Genomic DNA, 21,892 nt, shown 5'->3' with positions numbered 1-21,892 from the left:
CAGACAACGAGGGTGGAAGGGATCTCAGGTCGCATCTAGTGCAACCCCCTGCTCCAAGCAGCACCAGCCCCAGCTAGTTCATCCCAGCCAGGGCTTTGTCTTGCTGGGTCAAAACTTCCAAGGATGGAGGTTGCACCAGCTCTCTGGGGAGCCTGTTCCAGTGCTTCATGAGAGAGTTTTTCCTTATATCCAACCTCAACTTCCCTTGCTGCAGCCTGCGCCCATTGCTCCTTGTCCTGTCACCTGCCCCCACTGAGGACAGCCCAGCTCCATCCTCTTTGCAGCCCCCCTGCAGGGAGGTGAAGGCTGCTGTTCAATCCCCCTCGGTCTTCTCTTCTGCAGACTCAATCAGCCTCAGCCTCTCCTCACTAGTCCCGTCCCCCAGCCCCACAACCATTTTCGTTGCCCTCCCCTGGACTCTTTGCAATGCATCCCCATCCTTTCTGCAGTGGGGCCACAGCTGGACACGGGACCCTGGAGCAGTTAAAAAACCCCAGAAGAGGGACAGTGAAATCTTCTGGTGTGGAGCAGAGAGGACTCTTCTTCCCTTCTCCTTGTTATTGCAGACACCTAAAGTAGAGCACAGACGACTTCAGCAATGTCCTGCTCTCAATGTGTCCCCAAAGGCTTTAAAATAACTTCTAGGATGTGCTGGGAGCGAGCAGGAATTTTAATGCGGCGCCTTCGCAATTCTGGAGTTATTAGGCTTTCACATTCATGAAAGCAAGATAATAAGAGGCCTTCATGGGTGAGGGTTCCTGGATTTCAGCACTTGATATATTAGTCTGAAGTTCGTAGTGACTGGGATTTCCTGACTGGCAATTTCCTATTCTAACTACTGTCTAATCTCATCTCTTTTATCCATGAGATCTGGCTATTGAGGTAGCTATATGGCATAATCAGAGAAGTATTGAAATACTCCTAAGCTTTTATAGACAGAAATAACAATCCTTCTCTCTCTCTTTCCTTCCTAGTCTGTAAGTAAAATGGTTTTTGCTGCTGGTATCCGTTATCCTTTATTCTGTGAAAACCTTATAGAAGGAAGACTCAGTCCTCAAGAGACATTTAATGTTTAGACTAAAGTATGACACCGGATTTCTTGATGCAAAACACCTCTCCCCCACCCTGACCCCCATTGCATCTCCCAGTTTTTGGCCCTTGCTGTTTAATTAGGTTTTTGGCTCTGGGCAGTGCTTGGTTTTCAGCTGTGGGTATAACTGTAGGCAGCGGTAAATCACTCTCTGAGAGGGACTTAATCAGGGAACCAACCTGATTGCTGAGATTGGCATCCAGTGTGAATTGCACTACAGTGGACATTGGGCACGCAGTCAGGATCTAAGTCTTAATCGTTCCCATGAAAGAAAGAGCATTTGCAATGAACTGGGTGTTCGAAGCGGATGTCTGGTCACTCCCCCTAATACCGCGCTCGCGAGAGACTTGTGGTGATTTGGGCCTCGCCAGGTGCTGCGCTCTCCCCGGTGCCTCTCTAAGGACTGCTCTCTCTGTCCTTTTAGTCCGTAACCCCCACGGGGGAGCAGAGCGAGATGCAAACCGGGGCATAAGACATGGACTTCAGCGTTGAGCCATACCTCGCTCATTGAAGTGGGGCTGTAGCTTCCCTTCTCGCTGCTGCAGAAGACCCGGGGTACTCATTTAGCTTGTTTCGATGCCACGGTGCATGGTGGTTTTGAGGGTGGCCAGGCAGCCACGCGGTGGGTATTTCTAGGATAACTCCACTTCCAACTCTTTACGCTGTAGGGCCTCAAAGAGCACTGCATTTGGCTGGGTCTCTGGATGAGAGCCACAGGACCCGATGAACAAAGCGAGCCTGTGAGACCTCAGATTCATGCAAATAAATAAATCCCGTTACCATGCACCCTTCCTCGACGGTTGAGGAGAGCAGAGGAGGAGGCGGCTGAGCGTCCTCTGGAAGTGACATCCCCTCCAGTGTGGAGACAGACACCGGTGGGGTGAACGTGGGGTGTGCTGCTCCTGCTCGTGTGCGAGGGCGGCGGAGCTGGACACTGGTCACCGGTGGGTGTTTGCAGTGTTGGTGACTGGGGTTTTCTTCACATCGTGTATGGCATGGAGACTTTTAAGGGACTGACTGTTGTTTCCAGGGACAGAGTTGGGAAGAGAGACAAGACCTCTGCACGCGGGTTTGCCTGGGTAGCACGAGGTCCAGCATCCGGAAGAAGGGTGTACGAGGCACGGGTATCAAACAGCTGCAATTGTTATTTGCACCGCTGCATTTTTTTTTATCCCCTGCAGTGATGCCTTTTTAACAGATTAAACCATTGAAAAATGTGATGATTTTTAAAAACAGATTTTCAGAATTTTAAATCAGACTTTTCTGTACCTATCATTAGTTCTTTACTTTTTTCATATTGTATGGTTACAAACAGTGAAGGTAAATAGCTTTGAGTGTGTTTCTCTCATCTCCTAATTGTTAGCAGGTTTTCAGGTTTCCTAGGGGTTTTTTTCCCTAGTAAGCGTCACATTTAACGTCCTCATCTGTGCTCACAAATGCAATCCCAGGGCCTCATTAGCATGCGTGCGGTGAGAACACCATCCCTTCAAACTTCACTTTGATAAGCAAATAGCCTGCACAGTATTTGCAATCGGTACCACCTTTTGATGCACTGAGCTTCCCCACGTAAGGAAGGCTGAAATGCTTTGATCACCCTGTGCTCCTGCCTCCGAGTTTACAGTCTGAACTTAAAAGGGACTCGTGTGAATAGATTTATGTATCTGCTTAAGTGTGTGAAGGAGCAGGACCTTAGCCAGCTGCTGTCCCAGCAGCCCTAGCTTTGAACACCCATTTATCACATTTTTCCTCACAAACACCTGCAGGGTCCACCTTAATGCTGGCACTTCCTAACTGCTGAGTGCTTGGCTTTGCAACCTGCACCTTGTAGACCACCTGCATCAGAGATGCACAAGCTTTGGTGAGCAATAGCTCACTTCATCACATCCCATGACGCCGTACCCTGCCTTCTGCCTGGCTTCAGACTAACACGGCTGCCCACCTCGTTCTTGTAGGTACAGTGTGTTCTCTGAATTTTTAAGCAATGTGAAACTTAATTGCATCAAGTAGGACCGTAGATAGCCAGCAGGATTAGGTCTAATGAAGTAACAGCAGCTGAGAGCCGTTCTAAAAGAAATGAATATGTTTTCCCCAAACCTCATGTTTGAAAACAGCAAACATTTCTTAGCTGCAGAGTTTGCCCAGAAAAAGCAAGGCTGACACACAACATTTGGACACGTTCAGCCAAAAATTTGAAGTTTGGCAAAATTGTAAGCGACTGACACAGGGGCTCCCAATGGGAAGTACAAGGCAAATTATGTATAGGCGTTGCTACCCACGGTGCCTGTAGTCAGATGATTTTGAACCATCAGGTGTCGGCTGTCTTTGGATAACAGCCCTCGAGCGATCTCATTATTGCCACCTGTCTCTCCAGCTTGGTTTGACCTGTTTGTTGTGTGTTGTTTCAACTCCGTTTGTAAGTAGGATAAGGGCCGTGTCATTATGTGTGTTTGTACAGGGCCCTGCCTAATCCTGATTGAAATCTTAGGGCCTCCTGTAAGGCAGTAATCATCATAATCTCTTCATCATTCATGCCCTTGTTCTTGTTGGCCTATTTGGACACTCGCTCTGGTTTTGGCTTGAGCTCAAAGAAATGAAACTCAGGGAAACTCAGGTGAGGGCTTATTGTTCTTGCATCTTCTTCTCCTTTTCTTCCCCGGTGGTCTTGTGATTAAGACAAACCTGGCCATTAGACACTGAGCTGGACTTCATTTTAAGTCTTGCCACAGAATCACTTTGTGACTTTCTTTTCTGTACTTGCATCTCGTATCTGCAAAAAGGGTACAGCAACTCACTTCCTCCCAGGAACACTGGGCAGAAAAATCCTTAATGACTTGGGGAGGTGCACCGGTACTGCAGCAAGAGCGAGCGAGCATATCACAAGTAAAGGGCTTTTTCTGCATCCTAATCCTTGCTAGGAGCGTTTCATTATCTTCCTTTCCAAAATCAACGTTGCCATGTCAGATCAGTTTGCAGGAGTCGAAAGATGCAGTTAATATTCCCCGATGTTTGGGAAGACGAATGTCACTTAACCTGCACCGGCCGCAGCTGGAGAGCGCGTTACACCCCGCCGGGGGGGTGCCACGGTGGACGTACGGTCGCAGGTGCTCGGGCACTAGAGCGCAGCTCCGCTCTCCGAGTGCTTTTCTGCTGGTTTACACGCAGCGTTGTGTGGAAGTGAATGAGCACAAATGATTTTACCATCTGTCTGTCTCAGAAGGGAAACATTGCACAGAAACTAATGAACAATAAAAGCAAAAACCATTTTACATTGCCAAAGAAAAGGTTGCTTTTTTTTTTTTTCCCTTGAAACAAACTTCTGCACGGTCTAAAGCCCGAGCGCAAGTTCCTCTGCCCAGGAGGGCTGAGGACTCTTCCCCTCACTGATTGCTTTCCTGGACTCTAATGGGAACAAATAACTTTCTAAAGGTTGCTTACCCTGAGTTTATCATGAGCCAGCTCTTCTGTCCGTGAGCTCTGCCAGTCCAATTAGGGAGCAGACGTAGGTTCACGGGGAAGAGAGCCAAGGATCTGAGAGATTTACTTGAAAAATTAATGCGAGAACAGCAAGACTTTGAGACTAAAATTGGAGTCTCATGTAGATGCATTGAAGAATTGCCTGGCAAAGCACTGCAGAGTGCCTGATGCATGCAGCTGTCTCTCTAGTGAAGCAGTAACTAAGGCACCGAGTGAATCCATTGCTTTGCTTTTGGTGCCTTATAAATAAAGCCCTATTTTTATTAAAAGCCAGTATATTAGCAGAATAGACCATCTCTCATTAAACTCTAGCCTGTAAACACTTCCCTGCTCCCCTCCTTCACATCCTGACCCTCGCGTCCTGGACCAGATGTGTCCGGTCCAGCAGACCCTGCCTACATTTGTATTTTTTGAAGCACACAATCTCTCCGGCAGCAGCGAGTGACTTCAAACAGAATGTGCCAGAATTAATTCATCTTCGGAGACAGCAGCCATGTTCTCCACGTGGACCTTCGGGATTTCCTCCGTGGAAAAGCAAAGAGATATTCATTCTGTAAAGAGAGGTTACCTCAAGACATGGGCTGCTCTAGTTCAGACTGGGTGATCTTCATGTGTGGGCTGAAGGGGACAGCCACAGATCTCCAATTCGGGCAAAAGTTTGGGTCTGATGGCAGAATGACCCCAGATCAAACACCGAAAGCCCTGCAGATGTGATGGGGAGTGTCCGATCACAGCACGACCCCTGCTCTGCGCGGGGGAGGAAAGGGTTATTTGCTGAGACAATAGCCATTGTTATCCATGGGAAAAAACAGTCATTATATCCGTGGTCTACAATAGACCACCAGATTATGAAGAAGTGGCTGAAGTATTGTTCAAGCATTTAGCACAAATTTATGACAGTACAAATGGGGGATTTTAACTTCCTTGCTATCTGTTAGAGGCAAGGATTTTTGGGGGTAGTATCTTTTGTTGGACCAGCAAAGATAGGCCAGCTTTCGAATGACAAGGAACCTTGTCTGCCTTAGTCCTTAGACCAACACAGCTAAAACCTACACCCCTGCAAGCTTTCTTTTTCGGGTCTGAGGAGAACAGCGAGCGATTTTTCAAGACAGTGGGAAGAGCTGTGCCATCAGAGGGGGGAAGAAATTCCCAGGGGACAAACAATTAGCAGAAGAAAAGGATCTGATTCCTGGGGAAATCAAGACCTACCAAAGGCACGAGGGTCATTATCCCCTGCGGGGTGTCGGAAGAATTTCAGGAATCAGGTAGATTTGTAGCGTGTCCTAAAACCGATACTGATGTTGGTTCCTAGCGTCCAGCCGGCTCCTGAATGCTTATTGCCAAGCTTCAGGGGTATTGGTTCTTGTTAAAATAATCAAAGATACCAGATTTCCCAAACTCGCCTTTTCAAGGTGTTCGGTAGCGTTCCCTCGAGCACAAGGACGGGGAGTGGATGTGCTGTAGGACGTGTTCCCAGTGCTGCGCGTGCGTCTCTGTCCTTTGCACTCGTTCTGCGAGAGCTCCTTCGGGTGCCTAGTTGCCGTTTCGTTTCCATTTCGTTTCGGCCACGCAGTTGCCGCAAGGGCGCGCGGCACGTTGGATCAGGTATCTCACATTTGAGGACGGGCATACGTAGGGTCTGTAGATTTGGGTGGGTTTGTTGTGGGGGGCGTTGACCGCAGGGGCAGTGGAGATGTGATGCCAGGTTTAGCGTTTCTTATGGCTGCGTCCTACTTGATGTCCGCGGGGCAGCGGGGAGTTTTCTTCTGATGAAGAGTCGAGCAAGGTTGGGGGCTTGTTTGAAAGCTAGGAGCAGAGGGGCTGGGGATATTTATCTCAAGGTCTGAACTTCGTCAAGGATAGGTTGTAGTTGTTTGGTGGTGCTTTCGATTGGTTCGAGGTGGGGTGGTACAGGGACCACCGGAGGTATCTGGTTGCATGGGGGTTGTGGTGGCCTTCCTTTTTGTATGGTAACAACGTACTGCAGGGTATTTGGGTGGCTCTTTCAAAGACACAGTCCTATTTCTCTGCTGGAGTGTCCTCGTTGTATAAAGGCAAAGTTTAGGCTGGCCTGGTGGGCATCATGAGTGTTTTCCTCAGAGCATATGAGGTGGTACCTGAGGGCTTGACTGTAGATTACCATTGTTTTGGTGCATTTGGGATGATTTCTGGTCATGTGGACATAAGGCTGGTGGTCTGTGGGTTTTTGTGTATGGTGGTTTGTAGGGTGCTATCACACGTATGGATTGTAGCATCAAGAAAGTTGATGTTAGCGTAGGAGTATTCGGGAGAAAATTTGATTGCGGGGTGACGGTTGTTAAATCCATGTTGGAAATCCATAAGTGAATCCAGGTGCGCCGTTCAAATGATGAAAAATATCCTCTGTATAATGCAGGTTTGATGGTGCGGTTTTTTAGAAATTCCACCTCCAGGTAGTTCATGGAGAGGTTGGCACACTGGGGGGGCATCTTTGTGCTCATGGTTTGGAGGAAGCGTTGGTTGTTGAAAGTGAAGTAAGGCTGTGAAGTGGATGATTTTAGAACATGTTGTCGCAAAACGCCATGTTCTTGTAGACATGTCAGTCAGGCAGCCGTGCCTTCGTGGTGCGGGATGCTTGTGTATAGGCCGATGCAGGTATGGCCTTCTCGTGGAGGTGGTTGATGCTCGGGTTTCTGTTGAGGAAGTCTGTTGTGTCTTGTAGAAAATTCGTTCTTTCAGTGACAAGTGGTTTAAGGATAGTTTCTGTGAATCCTGATAGCTCTTCGGTGAGGGTAGCGCAGTTGGAAATGAGTCTGCCAGGGTTGTCCTGTTTGTGAATCTATAGAAATTTCCTGGGATAGGAGAAGTGGGAGAGTAGAAGTAATTTTTTTTTCTGAAGCTGATGTAGGAAGGATTGTGACGATATTTTCCAGTTCCAGCGTGAATGCCGGTGTGGAGTCCTCCCAAATTCTCTGTAGTATTTGGTGTCAGAGTTATTCATTGGGCTCACTGATGTAATCTGGATGGTTGAGGCTGACTATAGTCCCACCTTTGTCTGCTGGTTTGATTACTATTCTGTTGTTGGATCTTAGAAACTGTCTGGCTTTTTCTTCTGAGGGAGAGGGGTTGTCATGGTCCTGGCTTTTGTTGAGAATTTTGCTCTTGAAAAAATAATAGAGCAAAACCTAAAATATAAAATGTCCTGTGCATATAAGAACTTGTCGGACAACTTTCTCTTCCAGAAAGCTGAGGGTGCAACTTGAGGTTTGTATGATCTTGTTCTCACAAATAAGGAGGAATTAGGTGCAGATGTGAAGGTGATCAGAAACTTGGAAGGAAATGATCATAATGTGGTAGAATTTGTGAGTCTAAAAAAGGGAACCCATGAGAATAGCAAAACAAGGGCAATGACATTCAAAAGGGCACATTTCAACCAACTCAGAGAAATAGTAGATAACATTCCCCCAGTAGATACCTTGAAGGATAAAGGAATCCAGGAGATCCAGCAATTTCTAAAGGACATCGTTTTGGAGGTGCAACAAGAAGGTATTCAATGATGGTGGGAAGAATCACAGGAGACCAGTGTAGCTTCATAAGTGGCTTCAACATCAAATATCTCAATATCAAGAGAGAAATATACAGTCATTGCCCATCTGTGTAGGCACTAATGATATTGCCAGGGGCTGCCTTGAATATAATAAAAGTGACTACATGGTGCAGTGGTGAAGGAGACAGGGACACAGGTGGTATTCTCATCTATTCTTCTGGTCAAGCTAAAGGTCTGGCTGGGACCAGATGCACGCTGGAGATTAACACATGGCTGCAGAGACGGTGTCACCAGGAGGACTTTGGTTTCTCTGACTGTGGGGTAGTGTGTTAGGAAGAAGGACTACTGGGAAGAGATAGGACCCACCTGAAAGAGGTAGGGAAGAGTGTCTTCACCTACAGGCTTGCACACCTAATGAGGAGGGTTTTAACCAAGGTTCACTGGGAGATGCAGACAAAAACCCAAAAGTGAGCAAGAAGCCTAGGGACCCGAACAGACTCCTGGTAAGAGGAAGGAATAGTCTCAGTGTGGCCAAGCACCTTTGGGTGCTTGCCACTTCAAGGGCTTGAGCAGGCTGCGAGGTAGCCTGCAGGTCGGTGACTGCAGAGCCAATCAGGTGTTTGCATGACAGCCAGGAGGCCACCTGATTGGAGCAGGGCGGAGCAGTGTCAGTATAAGAGCAGGCCCTAAGGAGTAGAGCCGGTAGTTGCTGCACGGATGCCACCGAGGTAGCATTCCCCGGCAGGAGCTCTGTTGCTCCCTGGAGCGTTCAGGAGGTCGGGATAGGACCAATGGGGAAGGAGGAGGTTCCTAGGGAGCCAGGGGGTCCCAAGCCCCAAGGAAGTGTCTGTAGGCATGGGGCTGAGGAGAGGCCCTGTACGCCTAGGCCTTGAGAAGGCACAGGCCAGCCTAGGAAGGGGTTTGTGGGGAGCTATGCAAGCCCCTGATTACAAGTGGCGGTGAGGCCAGGGGCTCAGATGAGCCCAGTAGAGTAAAGGGCTGCCGGATATAAGATCTCTGGGGGCTGTAGGTGTGGCCCAGGGAGGTAGGGAGGTCAGCTGCTGATACACTGATGCCAAGGAATCTCGGCTGGTCAAAGCAAGGGGCCAGGGCCAACAGGGGGAAGGGCAAGCGAGCCCACCATGAGGGGCAGGCCAGGGCTGCAGAGAGCTACCGGCACCCCAGCTGGTCTAGTGGTGGGGCCAGAGCCTAGAAGAGGTTGACTGTCCCCTCGAGGGGGGACATCACTGCCAAGAGAGGACAGGCAGTCAGCCAGCCAGCAGGCTGGAATGACGGAGATGAAGCCCAGCCGCCTGATGGGAGGAATCTTGTAAGGGGGTCTGAGTGAGTTGGGGTCAGTGACTGAGGGCATGTGATGTGACGGAGGCTGGAGCAGAGTACCCAGATGAGCAGCCCAGATGGAAGAACATCCAGGACCCAGTGAAGAAATGAAAGACCAGGGCAGGGAGGCCTGTAGTGCGTCCTGGGGAATGACCTAAAACTACATCCTGCTGGAGTTGCATGATGTGGTAGGGCTATTGTGGCGGGGCAGTTCACACCAGTGCCTCCTTAGTGAAAGGCGAGGATGGGGTGCTAAAAGCCTCACTGCCTTGTGGGTGACCCTGTGGGGGGGAAAGGCTAAAGGAACACATCCTGAAAGAAAAGCACCAGGCTTGAGACACAACACAGGGGCCAGGAGGGCCCAAGGCCTAAATGAGAGGGAGGTCTAGTGGGAGGTCTGAGTAGGAGTGGGGTCCAGGTATGTTGGCAGACACCTGAGGCCCAAGGGGTGCAAAGCCCAGATGCCCCAGTGAGGGGGCAGAGTAGTTACCCCAATGAGGGAACAGAGTGTACAGGGCAAGGAGCCTAATAAGAGGTAAGGATCCCAGTGTGTGTGTGTGGGTGTAGAGGCCCCAGTGGTGGGGGAAAGTGGCCAAGACACATCTATGAACACCTGAGGCCAAGTTTGGGCCTGAGTGCAGCCCAGCAATGGGGTCGAGGGAGTAATAGTGGAAGTGATTTTGGAATGCCAATGGCGAGGCATGGGACATGGTAAAGGGGAGGTCAGAGCTGTGTGTTATGCCCTTGGCATGAGGACATTAATTGGGCAGCCTCGTATACTTGCCATCTGGTTTAGATATATCAAGGCATGGCAGGCGAGTCAGGGCAACCTGCCCTAGACAGTTGGATAAACCAACATTGTGACTGGCCCCAGATGGCCCCCTATCACACTTAGCAATGTGCTCTGGGAGAAAACAGGGCAGTCAGTTACCTGAAATGTTTATGTACTAGCATGAGAAGCACAGGGAGCAAATAGGATGAATTGGAGATCTTGGTACAAGCATAGGATTGTGTTATGATAGGGACAGTTCACATAATGGGACTACAGTCATGGATGGGCATAGCTTGTTCAAGAAGGACTGGCTGGATAGGAAGGAAGAGATGTTCCATATATATAAAGGACATGTCTGTATGTTATGCGGTGCTGCACAAAGTGGAAGGTCAGCCCGATGAAAGCCTCTGCGGTAAAGGTCAGAGGGGAGAGCAGCAGGGGGATGTCCTGGGGGCTGTCTGTTGTAGGCTGAGTCAGGCAGGGCTGATCTTGCCTTCAGCAGGGGCCTGAACTGAACTAATTTCAATCAGAAGGGCCTAAAAGAAATTATCCTGTGGTCCTGAATAAACTAGCTGAAGAAACGATGGAGCCAATGGCAACCATAGTGTGTGTCAAGGTCCTAGGGGACTGGACACAGACTAGTATAGTGCCCACCTTTATAAAGGGGAAAAGAAAGACACAGCTTGACTTCAGTGCCAGGGAACTTACTAGAGAAAAGGATCAAAAAATGCGTGTGTACCTACTGGGACAAGGAGGGCATGATGACTATCGGCCAACCTGGATCTTTTAGAAAGAAATCACATCACCACAATCTGATTTTCTTGTTTAGCAGGGTAACGCGTTTGGTGTGCGAGGGGAATGCGGTGGACATACGACACCTGGATTTGAGCATGGCTTTTAACCCAGTACCGCATTAAAGTTGGAGATATTTGGGATAGGTAGAATTACTGTTTGGTGGATACATAATTGTCTGAATAACCGCACGCAGCGAGCAACTATAAATAGATCAATGTCAGAATGACAGGAGGCTGCAAGCGGCGCTCCACACGGGTCTGCCGTGGGTTTGGTGCTGTTTCGTATTTGTGTGAAGGTGTTGGATGCAGGAATAGAAAGCTTCCTGATCCAGCTGGCCGATGACACAGAGCTGGAGGACTTGTAAACACATTGGAGGATAGGATTAGTATTCGCAGGGGGCTTGATAAATTGGACAACTAAGCTGTACAAGGGAAAATGAAATTCAGCAAAGACAAATGTTAAGTGACAAACTGGGGAAGAAAAACCAAATGCCGGCAGAAAGAATGAGGGAGAATCGGCTCGCCAGTAGCACCAGTAAGGCAGAGCTGGGCGTTATGGCAGGTCACAAAGTCAACACGAGGCAGGAATGTGACGAAGCATTGCACGAAGGATGGGATGTGATAGTGCCACTCTCCTTGGGGCCAGTTAGGCCTTGACTGAAATATTGCATCCAGTTCTGGGCACCGGAGGTTTGAAGAAGCATGCAGAGAAACTGGAGAGGATCCAAAGGTGCGTGACACATTGGATAAGCTGGAGTGAAAACTGTACGAATAGAGGATGAAGGCGCTGGACATGTTTAGTTTGGTGAAAAGGAGATGGAGGCAGGTCATGCTAGCAGTTTTCTCGCTTGCTGGAGAAGGCAGAGGATGAAGGAGCAGGTAGAAACTACAGCAAAGCAGATTGCACCTCAAGAAACCCCTCTTAACCGCAAAACCAACGGACAGTGAAACAAGCTGCCTCTGGACGATGCAGCATCTCCTTCACCGGAGCTCCCTGAGAAGCGACTCGGTATAAACATTTGTTTGAGATGGGTTAGGGGTAGCACAGCCTCCATCCATGTAGGGAGTTGGGCTCGATCACCCTTGACATCTCTCCCGACGTGATTAAAACCAAACCTGAATTGCTTCACACGAGCGGCGATGCTGCGGGGGCCCTGCCGTCCCTCATCCTCTCCCTTTCTGCTGCCCTGCACGTCCCTCCGGCCTGCGTTGAGGTTGGAAGCTGCTCGAGCAGGGAGCAGGTGCTCTGGGAGGTGCCGGGTGCCAGCAAACTCTAGGCACTGTGAAAATAAAAGTAATGATAGACTAGCACTGAGTATGCTTTGGGCTAAGTGCTTAGCAGGCGAAGAGTGGGATGGGTCTTTGCTTGGGAGCACTTGCTGTCTAAATGGGAAGCACACAGACAAAGTATAGAGCCAGGAGCAGAGGAAATCAATTAGTAATGGCAGGGAGGGAGCAGAAGGATGGTTAGCAGCTTTCACGGAGGGCACAGTATGTGTCCTGTTAGTGCCTTGATTTATTGGAAGACTAACGTTGCGTACTTGTTTACCGAGAATTAAACATGGAACGAGGGAACCAAGTGACAGTGGGAGAAGGTAGGATGGCTGAAGACTAGTTTACGAGCAGGTGAATGAGGGGAATCCAGCAGCGCCGTGTTTGCCTTTGGAGATGAAACGCGGTGAGTCCAGCTCTGGCTTGCTGGCGCGGGCGTCTTATAGATGCTCAAAGGAGGGAAAAGGGATCCGTCCTTGCCAAGCTGCCCTCCCTGTCCTCTGTGCGGGGGATGAGAGCAGGACCTTCTGTTTTAGAGCATCGATAACCTTTCAAATGAGAATCAAGGTGAAATTATCTGGAGATATTGCATTGCAGACAGTCCTGGAGCGTGATGGGCCATCGGCTTCTCTAGGCGCAGGATTTCAGCCCCGGTCTCTAGCGACAGACATCTCAGCTGGATGGATGGGAGTTGCCGAGCGGATGAGAGGGAAGGAAGCCAGGTTTGCAGGGGCGTCGAGAGATGCTTTGAGTGTCATACATGAGAGAACATGCAGGTGGCATATTCTGATTAATATTTAAGACTTTAGTCTGCCCTGGAGGGGAAACTAGAGCGAACCCAAAGTGTTTGTGGGTGGTGAGGAAACAGACACAGCAGAGGGGAGGTTTCCTTCCAGTCCTGAAGGCTCCAGGAAGAACGAATGTAACAAGCAGCTTCTTGACAGCAGCACCAGATGACGGCTGGCTTCCAACAAGAGGGTCGTTGTCATGTTTTCGTGTGTGTGCTGCCATCCTGTGGAACGAAGCGTTAACGAGAGCCGCCTGCCTGGTGCCTGAAGACGTGCAGGCTCATTTACTGCGGGGCAGAAATACCCCCAAGTAAGGGGCCCTCGCGGGTTTGCTTGGCACAAAAGTAGAAAAACAACGCATGCCTTGTTGCGTTGCAAGCACATCCTTCCAGGTGCGTCCACATTTCGGCTTTGTCTGCATTTCCGTCTTGCCCTGCTAAACTTCTGACCTCTTAGCAGTAACGCCGCAGCTGCCGGTTCAAGTCCAGGTGGGCTACAACCTGCTGGAGCGCAGACTTGGCATCACCGCTTGTATCACCAGGTTGTTTCGGTCAACCTGGAAGGATAAGATGACGTGGTGGCAAGATAACTGTTAGTGCCGGACTCCTTCTCCATGATAGCGCCCCCACAATTTATTTATTTATTTATTTTGCATAGGCGGTGTCGGCATATTGTTTTAGCCATCTTGCAGCGATGTCATCACCGGTGCGAAGAGCTTGCAGGCCACCGGGTAGCATGGTGAATGGGCGCAAGTCAACAATGTGGGACATGGTTTGGACTTGTCCCCAAGGGCATTTGTTGTCATTGCAAAGGCTCCATTGGTCTAGGTGGGAAGCACGGTGACCCTGTCCGGTTCAAACACCGTTGAGACGTGCCCAGCAGCGGTGTGGCCAGTTACATGTCACCCCTGCAATGAGGTTGCAGCAGTGTGGGCAGAAGAGGGGAGATTGTAGTGCAAAATAATTGATGGGGACAGGACCTGTATGGTTTTGGTGCAGTCACTCCTAGGCTCTTGCTTACTAGCTCCAGGCTTGGGCACGTTGGGTGGGTGGTCAGAGTTACCTTTGCGTAGCTTGGGAACGTGATGGTGGCTAGATGGGACCTCCGGCGTCATCAAGTCCAGTTTCTGCTGTTGAAGAGCGATGCCCCATCCAAGAGTCTCCTTCACAATGTTTTTAACAGATCGGAAAGATCTGAAGAAGGGAAGTAAGGAGCTTTGTTATGCTTGTGATTGATGCTGAGCTACAGAGAGAAGGTGGTTCCCGGGGAAGCAAGGAGGCTCGAGGGACGTTTTACTCTTGCTGGGGTCAAGGGCATGTTTGCGGCATGCAGGAGATGGCGCCACGTCTTCCTTTCCAGGGCTCGTCCTCCTGGAGCGGTCTGGGAAGCGCTGCCATTGCCTCGCTCCCCATCCTTGCGAGCTGGACCCTCTCCACTGCCCAGCTGTTCTGCTGTCTGCCGAGCCGGCGCAGCCTCTCAGCGTGTTTTGGCACACGGTTCAGCAGCTGACGTGGGTTGCTTTGTCTTGGCCGGGGATCAGAGAGCGTTTGGAGTGCCTTGTTAAGTAGGATGTGGACGGGAAAGGAGGCCAGGGCCTAAAGTGGTAAGGTTTCAGTTTCAACAGTCTTCAATGAAACCCTAATATTTCTTCTTTGCCTTTGGCAGCGACCCCACTTTATGGCTCTCCCCAGGGCCATTCAGGGCATCGAAACTTGCTGCCTGCGGACAGACTTTGTTTTCTTTGCGCGTCAGGGTTTGATGTGTTGTGACACCCTAGCGCACAATGAGTGTCATATGTGATTAAACCCACAGCATTAAATGTTACTGGAGGTTCAGATTTGCAGCACTTGCTGCTGTGGCTTGTGGAGAAGAAGAGATGTTTTTGGTTGTGCTACATCATTGGGGTCTAATATTTTTGGACTCCTTTGGTTTATGCTGCATTGGGTCCAGCACTAACGGGTTTGGGGGATCCACTGGGGGTTTAAATAAGTGGTCGTATCATCTAGCTCCGTTTGCAGTGCGTACGCAAGCCAAGGATGAGCAGGGTTTTAAATGAGTTGTACTGTGTTTGGTCACAAGATGCATGATCTTGCACTACCAGGTTTATCTACCCGGCCTCCCCCAGCCATCGTCACAGCAAAGAGCTCGATGAAGTGGTCACAAGGTCTCCGTTTGGAGGCTTGGAGCGGGTGAATTCATGCAAGCCCCTCTAGCACGATGCAGAAATTTAAAATTGAAGCCATTTTCTTCTGTTTTGAAAAAAATCTCATTTTTTTTGTTTCACTCTCAAATCGATGTTGAGGATGTTTTGTTTGGAATAAGCTGGGTGAAAGGTCTGGAAATGGTGAAGCATCCTGTTTCATTGGTGTCAGAATGAGACATTGGTTTCTCAGCTTAAAGTAACTAATTATTTAGATATTTTTGGTATTTTTATATATGATCCTGTTGAAGAAAAGGATTTATTTTAAGAATTTTTTTATATATGGTATTATTTTTCAAAGTGTTAACATTTGGAACGGGATGTATCCATTGATCTTAAATTATCACGTTACTTCTTGTTGTTATTGAATTATTTTTCAACATTTGGTTTCATGCAAATTTTTTTTTTTTGTGTTTGCTCAAATTATGCTGATATTATTTTTTAAAAAGCCTCACCGTTTGTCAAAAAAGGAAACCCAGTTTTCTGACCATCTCTACCAGCTTTGCGTGCAGAGTTGGGGCATGGTTTTCTGGACCCCAGAGCACAGGGCTCTGTTTTGAGAGCAATGCTATGACAATCGCACATCATTGGTATTATTTCTCATGTGAGAAGCTCTCTTCAAAGAGCCTCTGCCCCAAAGAGCTCATGTTTTTTCAGCAGAGCTGGCTACTGCAGGATTTATTAATATGAATTTAAGTGTTTAAAAACAAATCCTGTCCATACAGATCTGGGGCACTGAACAAGAACCTAGTTCATATTCTGCTTCCTGTCTAATTGGTCTGCTTTCTTCTCCCAATCAGTCTGTTCTGGAGCCTGGGCATTTGTGGAGAATTTATTTAAATAAATGTATTTACCGCACATCATAATTGCAGGGGGAACAACACAGAGAAAAGACAAACCCTTGAGCTCGCAGTACCCTCTTGAGAACAGGTCTAATTGCTGGGCCAACTGGGACGCGCAGGGCAGGAAGGGACACTAATAATAAAACACAAGTACAAGGCAGAGAGTACCGGCAATAGTGATATCGGTTATAGAAACCCACAATAATAGTCGATGTACAAGGGAGCTTGATCTTGTCTCTTTAGTTGAGTGCCTTCAGTTCAAGAGGGAGATAGGTATATTATGCCACTTTAACATGTTTTCTGGGCACAAAACAAGCCAGAGAGGTATAAATAAAACCATACCGCGTCGCTCCATCAGCATGAGATCGCTGCCGACGGGAAGCTGGGCCGTCACCTCCTGCATCGAGCGCTGTGTGGTCTTGCTGAAGAGGTGGTTGCTCACATCACTTTCCCTTTGCGGTGTCTGTGTCGCAGCATTTAATGCCTGTTTTGCTCAGTGCTGGGTGTGCGTGGAAGTATACCATCCATCAGGAGGGCAGGCGTGTGGCTGGGGGGCAGGGGGAGGTATCTGAATGCCCCTCGTGGTTCTGGACTCCGGATACGCTCCACGTCTCCAGTCCCTGGGGGGTGGAAATGTGGAAGGCAGGGCAGATTTGCACCTTATAAACTAACTAAATTGGAGATATGCATAGCACAATCTGTCACGAGCCGGAGCTCGCTTCACCAGATGCGGTGAAAGGACCTGGGCAGACAAGGTTTTTTGGGTAGATGTGCTATTCTTTATTAGACCAACTAATAGTTGGAAACATTGCTCTTTGCAAGCCTTCGAGCACCAGCACCCTTCTTCTTTCGGGCAAGTTTGTGCCTAAAAGCTTGCAAAGAACAATTTTGGCAACTATTTCGTTGGTCTAATGAAAGATATCACATGTACCCCAAGAACCGTGCCTGCCTATGTCCTTAGACCAGCAGTGCTACAACCCACAAGCGTGAAAGGACCTGCACACGCCAGGGTATGCAATGGAGAGAGTGATTTGAATGCAAAGGTAGAAAAGAGGTGGGAGAGGGAGAGGGAAGGGGAGAGGCACCAAGCAAAGAGCCTGTAGGAGCAAAGGGGTCACGAAGCTAATGCAGTCCAGGAGGAAACGGGCCCTTCGTAGCTCAGCTGCTTCTGCCCGTTTTGGCCGAGGGCCCTGGGGATCCCTCCGGAGGATGTCAGCCTCAGACATTTGCTTGCGTGTCCAGAAAGGGTATCCCCCCCCTCGCCCTCCCCACCCACCCACCCACCCACCCCAGGGGCTTCTTTGTTCAGTATCCGGGTGTTAACATTGTGTATTGTGTGTTTTCATGGGATGTCACGGCTGCAGGCAAACCTGAAGAAGTTCATGGAGTACGTGCAAATGCTAAATGTGGAGAAGGTCTGCAGACTGCTGGAGAAGGGACTGGACCCCAACTTCCATGATCCGGACACTGGAGGTGAGACTAGCTTCCCCAGAGCTGGGGTGATGGCAGAAGAGGGGCGGGGGGCAGCTGGCTGCCTTGGGGCTGCAATCAGGTTTTGGGGAGCCATTGCCTGGCGAGAGGGGTTGCAAGTGGCACGCGTGGAAATGTAAGCGGTGGGTTTGGGGTGCCGCTGAGAGTCCAAATCGTGTGTTTTGATGATGTTTCTTTTGGATTTCTGGAAGCGCGAGCTTGCTAGCCTGGAGAGGAGATCTCTGGGGAGGAGTGCAGGGGCTGGGTTTGTGGGGTCAGATGAGGCAGCTAAATGGGGGTAGGTGCAGGTTTCTCAGGATGGATGAGTTTCTTTGCAGGATACGGAGACCTGGGACAGCCGGGTTAGACGAACGCAGGTGCAAACTTGGGGTTCTCTTGATGGCATAGTCATGGGGGTGCAAAATAGTCTCAGGGCAGGTGAAATGAGTGCGAAGGGGTGCGTGGGATGCTGGGCTCTGGGTCCTCCAAGAATTCCCCACCTGTATGAGAAGCACAACTCTCAGCGGCCTCTCTGAAGAGCAGGCACTGCTGGTACTGAGCGCAACCCCAGGTGTGTGAGGGACCCCAGCCCGTCCTTTTCTTACCATTTCTCATCCGTGCCCCCTGTGCGGTGTCCTTCAGCGCTTCCCAGGACTCAGTGCTGTCATGGTTGTTGTTTCTGTGCTGAATTCATAGCATGTATTGCTTTGCACGCTAGCGAGTCGGTTCTGCAGGGTTCCTACCAGTGAGTTGTTTATTTTCTGCATGCATTTGTGCGCCAAGTGGCTCTCCATTCCAGTTCGGTCCTAGCCATCTGCTGTGGCCTGGAAAGCTGTCTGATTTTCAGCGACGTGTCCTAAGAGCACCGGATCTAAAACACCACGTTTACACAGACCACCCTGAAGGCTTCGTTGACTTGGTTTTACACTGTCAGTTTGCAAGGACTGGGGTCTTTCGAAGGTTTTCCTTGTAAAGCAAGCCTTCCAACTCGGTCACGCTGATCTGGCCTCCCAGTTTGTTCCGACTTGGCAGAGCACATCAGCAGGTTCAGTCCGACACGGCGCTCGACGGCGTCTTGCACAAGTTCTGCATCATGTGTGGTTTTGGATCCAGACTTTATTTCAGAGAAGGCTGGGGTCTTGGAGCAAGTTAGCTCCAAGAATTTGGCCAGGTAAGGGAAAAGATGTGCAACGGATCCTCGTGGTGACTGGGCTCTCGTGCGGAGCTGGTGCAAATGCACATGGAGCATTGGCACAGACGGAGGCCGCCTGGCGATGCCTCAGGACCGCGCGTTCTGGCGCTTGTGCACATGCAGCCCACTTCTTCGTTACTCTTGTTTTCAGGTGTTTCCTGAGTTGGTTCCATTAAGGACAGAGGTGTTTGATATTAGCATTGGTCCCGTTCATACCATTTAAGACCGTCAGGGACCGTTATACCACCGAGTATGTGCTCCTGTATGTCAGAGGCTGTTGCATTTCAACAGCTACTGCAGCACTGAGCCAAATAGCTTGTGTTTGATTTAAACAAAACTTGTGTTTGACTAACGCATGTCTTCCAGAAAGGTATCGGTCTTTATTTGAAACCTCCAAGAAATGGAGACCCTGTCGTGTCCCTTAGCAGTTTGCTCCAGAGGTTGATCACCTGCACTGCTTACATTTGGTGCCCAACTTCTAATTTGAATTCTTCTGCCTTCAGCTTCCAGGTATTGCTATGCTTGTCCCTGCTAGAATAAAGACTTCTGTAGTACCCGGTGCTTTCTAGTGTGAAAGTATTTATGCATTGCAATTTTGTCGCTACTCACCCTTCTTTTTGGAAAATTAAAGTCATTAAGCTCTTTAAGTCTCGTTTTAAGGTGTTTCCTCCAGCTTTCCAACCATTTTTTTTGTGCTTCCTTTCTGTACTTAATCTCATTTAAAACTTCTTTTAAAAAATGCAAACCTTAGATATTCCAGTATCTCTTCTGTACTCTTGCTCCTCCCTGCTGCTTACCTGGTTCTGCATGCTAGCATCACATTAGCGCTTCTTCCCAGAGCGTTGCACTGGGAGCTCAGGCTGACTTCCTTGTCTACGGAGGTTTGGTCTGCACTACATTGCATTGCCAGCAGAATTCAGATTTTGCTGAAACGTGCCTGTGCTTCGGGCTGCCGGCGGCGGCCCCTTTTCTAGCTGGTGCTTCCCAGCCTGGAGGGGAGAGCTCCTCTGAGCTGTGCGGGCTTGCAGCACAGACGAGCCCTTAGACCAGTTTGTGCATCAGCGTTCGAGGACACGGCCCCTAATCTGTAGGGGAGGCTTGCGTGCTCTGTTCCTGGATCTCTACCTGTGCGCTTGGCCATGTGGGCACATTTTGCTTGAAGGACCCAGCGTACTAAAGGATCTAGATTGCTCTGGGTGGCAGCCCTGCCCGCAGCATTTATCCTCTGGCAAGCATTGTGTTATCTGCACGTTTGGTCAGCAGGGATTTTTTTATATTGGCTTTGAAACGTTGAATAGGGCCAGGCAGGGTACTGACCATTCAAGGATGGGTCCCCCGGTGATGGTTTTTTGACATCCATTGCACAGCCACCTCGTAATCTGTTTAGGACGTGCTTTATTGACATGGCATCGCTCTATTTTTTAGTCACAATGTCGCGCACGACTAAGTTAGATGCCGTTGTTCAAGTTTATTTTATCTTCGTGCTTGCTTGCCTTTACCAGTCGCAGAATGCAATCAGATTGGTATTACAAGCCCTGTTTTCTATAAAAATATATTGACCGGTGTTGTTTGTGTACATGCTGCTTAATACTCTGTCAGCTGGAGCCCATCTGAGTTTTTCCAATACTGTACTGAAGACTGATATCAAGCTAATGGCCTTGGAGTAATTCTGCTCATTCTTCGTACATACTTGCCCAATATTAGCCCTCTTTTAGTCTTCTGATATTTCCCAGAATGCCAAATTGTATTAAAAATTATCATTGCATCAGGGAGATCCTGAACCAAAACTTAAAATGTTTTTGTGTCCAACTTACATCTGGGGTAGCTAATTTAGAAACGTGTCTGTAGCAGATGATGTATCGCATTCTCTTTAGTTACTAATGAGATGAAAAATACATTACCTGACTTCTTTTTGAAAACGAAACAATATTTATTGGTCATTTCTGTCTCTTATAATTCATTATTAACAATATTATTCTTTCTACCTACTAATGAGCCTATACTGCTGCTAGGATATCTTTTGTTCCTTCTATTCTTTTTAAAAGAAATTCTAATTAGCTCTTCCAGGCATGCATTTTTTTTTCCATGATGTCTTTAGCTTATTAATTTTCTACAGTTCATAAGTTCTGATTTATATCGATTGCTAATTCCTCTTTTCCCATTTGTTATGTATTGCCGTGCTATTTCTAAATGTTCTCTTCTCTTCAGGACTGAACCAGGATGGGCTTTTAGCCAAAGTCATCCTCCTTTTTGATTGTAAAATTGTGGTGTTTTCAGCCATCTAATAAATACTATTCAAAGCTATTCCAATTTCCATTAACATTTTTCCTCCCCATCAGTTCCTCTAATATTTTTCTCAGTTTGGGGAAACTGGCCTTTCTGAGGCACCAGCTATTTGCATTACCGGTTGGGACCGTCCTCTCTGCCTGCATTGAAGGGTGTCAGGTCATGACCGGTGCTCCCCGGAGAATGAGACCAGCTCTCATGAGTGATCAGCTCCCGGGGGCTGGAGGAGCTGGCTGAAGAAATCTCAAAGCCAGCGGCAATATTTGCAAACTGATCAGAGGCAAGATCCCAGCGGGCTGGAGGGAGGCTGAGACAGTCTCCATCTCTAAAGCCAGAAGGATGGTGGGGCCCGGGGACGTCAGCCTGGTCCACCTGGCTTCCAAACCTAGAAAGTCACTACAGCACAGCAAGCACTTTGCAAACACCTGGACAAAGAAGGGGTGAGCACGAGAAGGCAACGTGGATTTGTTAGGAGCAAAGCAGGCCAAGACAACTTGATTTTTTTTTTTTTTATAAGAGTAAATAGTTGGTCAATGAGGGGAATTCAGAGGGCATACGGTCATTGAGTCATAGACGAGGAGGGTTGAAGGGAGCTCAGGAGGTCACATCTAGTCCAACCCCTGCTCCAAGCAGGACCAGCCCCAGCTACATCATCCCAGCCAAAGCTTTGTCTAGTTGGGCCTTCAAAACCTCCAAGGATGGAGACCCCACCACCTCTCTGGGGAGCCTGCTCCAGTGCTTCACCACCCTCCACGTGAGAGAGTTTCTCCTAGAATCCTAATATTAGGTTTTTCCTAATATCCAACCAAATATCCTAATGAGTTTTTCCTAATATCCAATCCCTG

At 48.8% G+C, this 21,892-nt stretch overlaps 1 protein-coding gene across 4 annotated transcripts in view; it reads left to right on the top strand.

The window, feature by feature from the left end:
* The window catches only part of SHANK3 (SH3 and multiple ankyrin repeat domains 3), a 534,820-nt gene that overhangs the window by 74,312 nt on the left and 438,616 nt on the right, over positions 1-21,892 (top strand). For all 4 annotated transcript variants that reach the window (XM_059725576.1, XM_059725575.1, XM_059725577.1 and 1 more), the window contains one exon: positions 17,464-17,572. In XM_059725576.1, the coding sequence (XP_059581559.1) occupies positions 17,464-17,572 (109 nt within the window). The remainder of the gene's footprint in view (positions 1-17,463; positions 17,573-21,892) is intronic.

Source organism: Alligator mississippiensis, chromosome 4 (genome assembly GCF_030867095.1).
Source record: "Alligator mississippiensis isolate rAllMis1 chromosome 4, rAllMis1, whole genome shotgun sequence".
Taxonomy (NCBI): domain Eukaryota; kingdom Metazoa; phylum Chordata; order Crocodylia; family Alligatoridae; genus Alligator; species Alligator mississippiensis.
The sequence above is the reverse complement of the archived record's forward strand: the minus strand, read 5'-3'. Positions and strand labels throughout refer to the sequence as shown.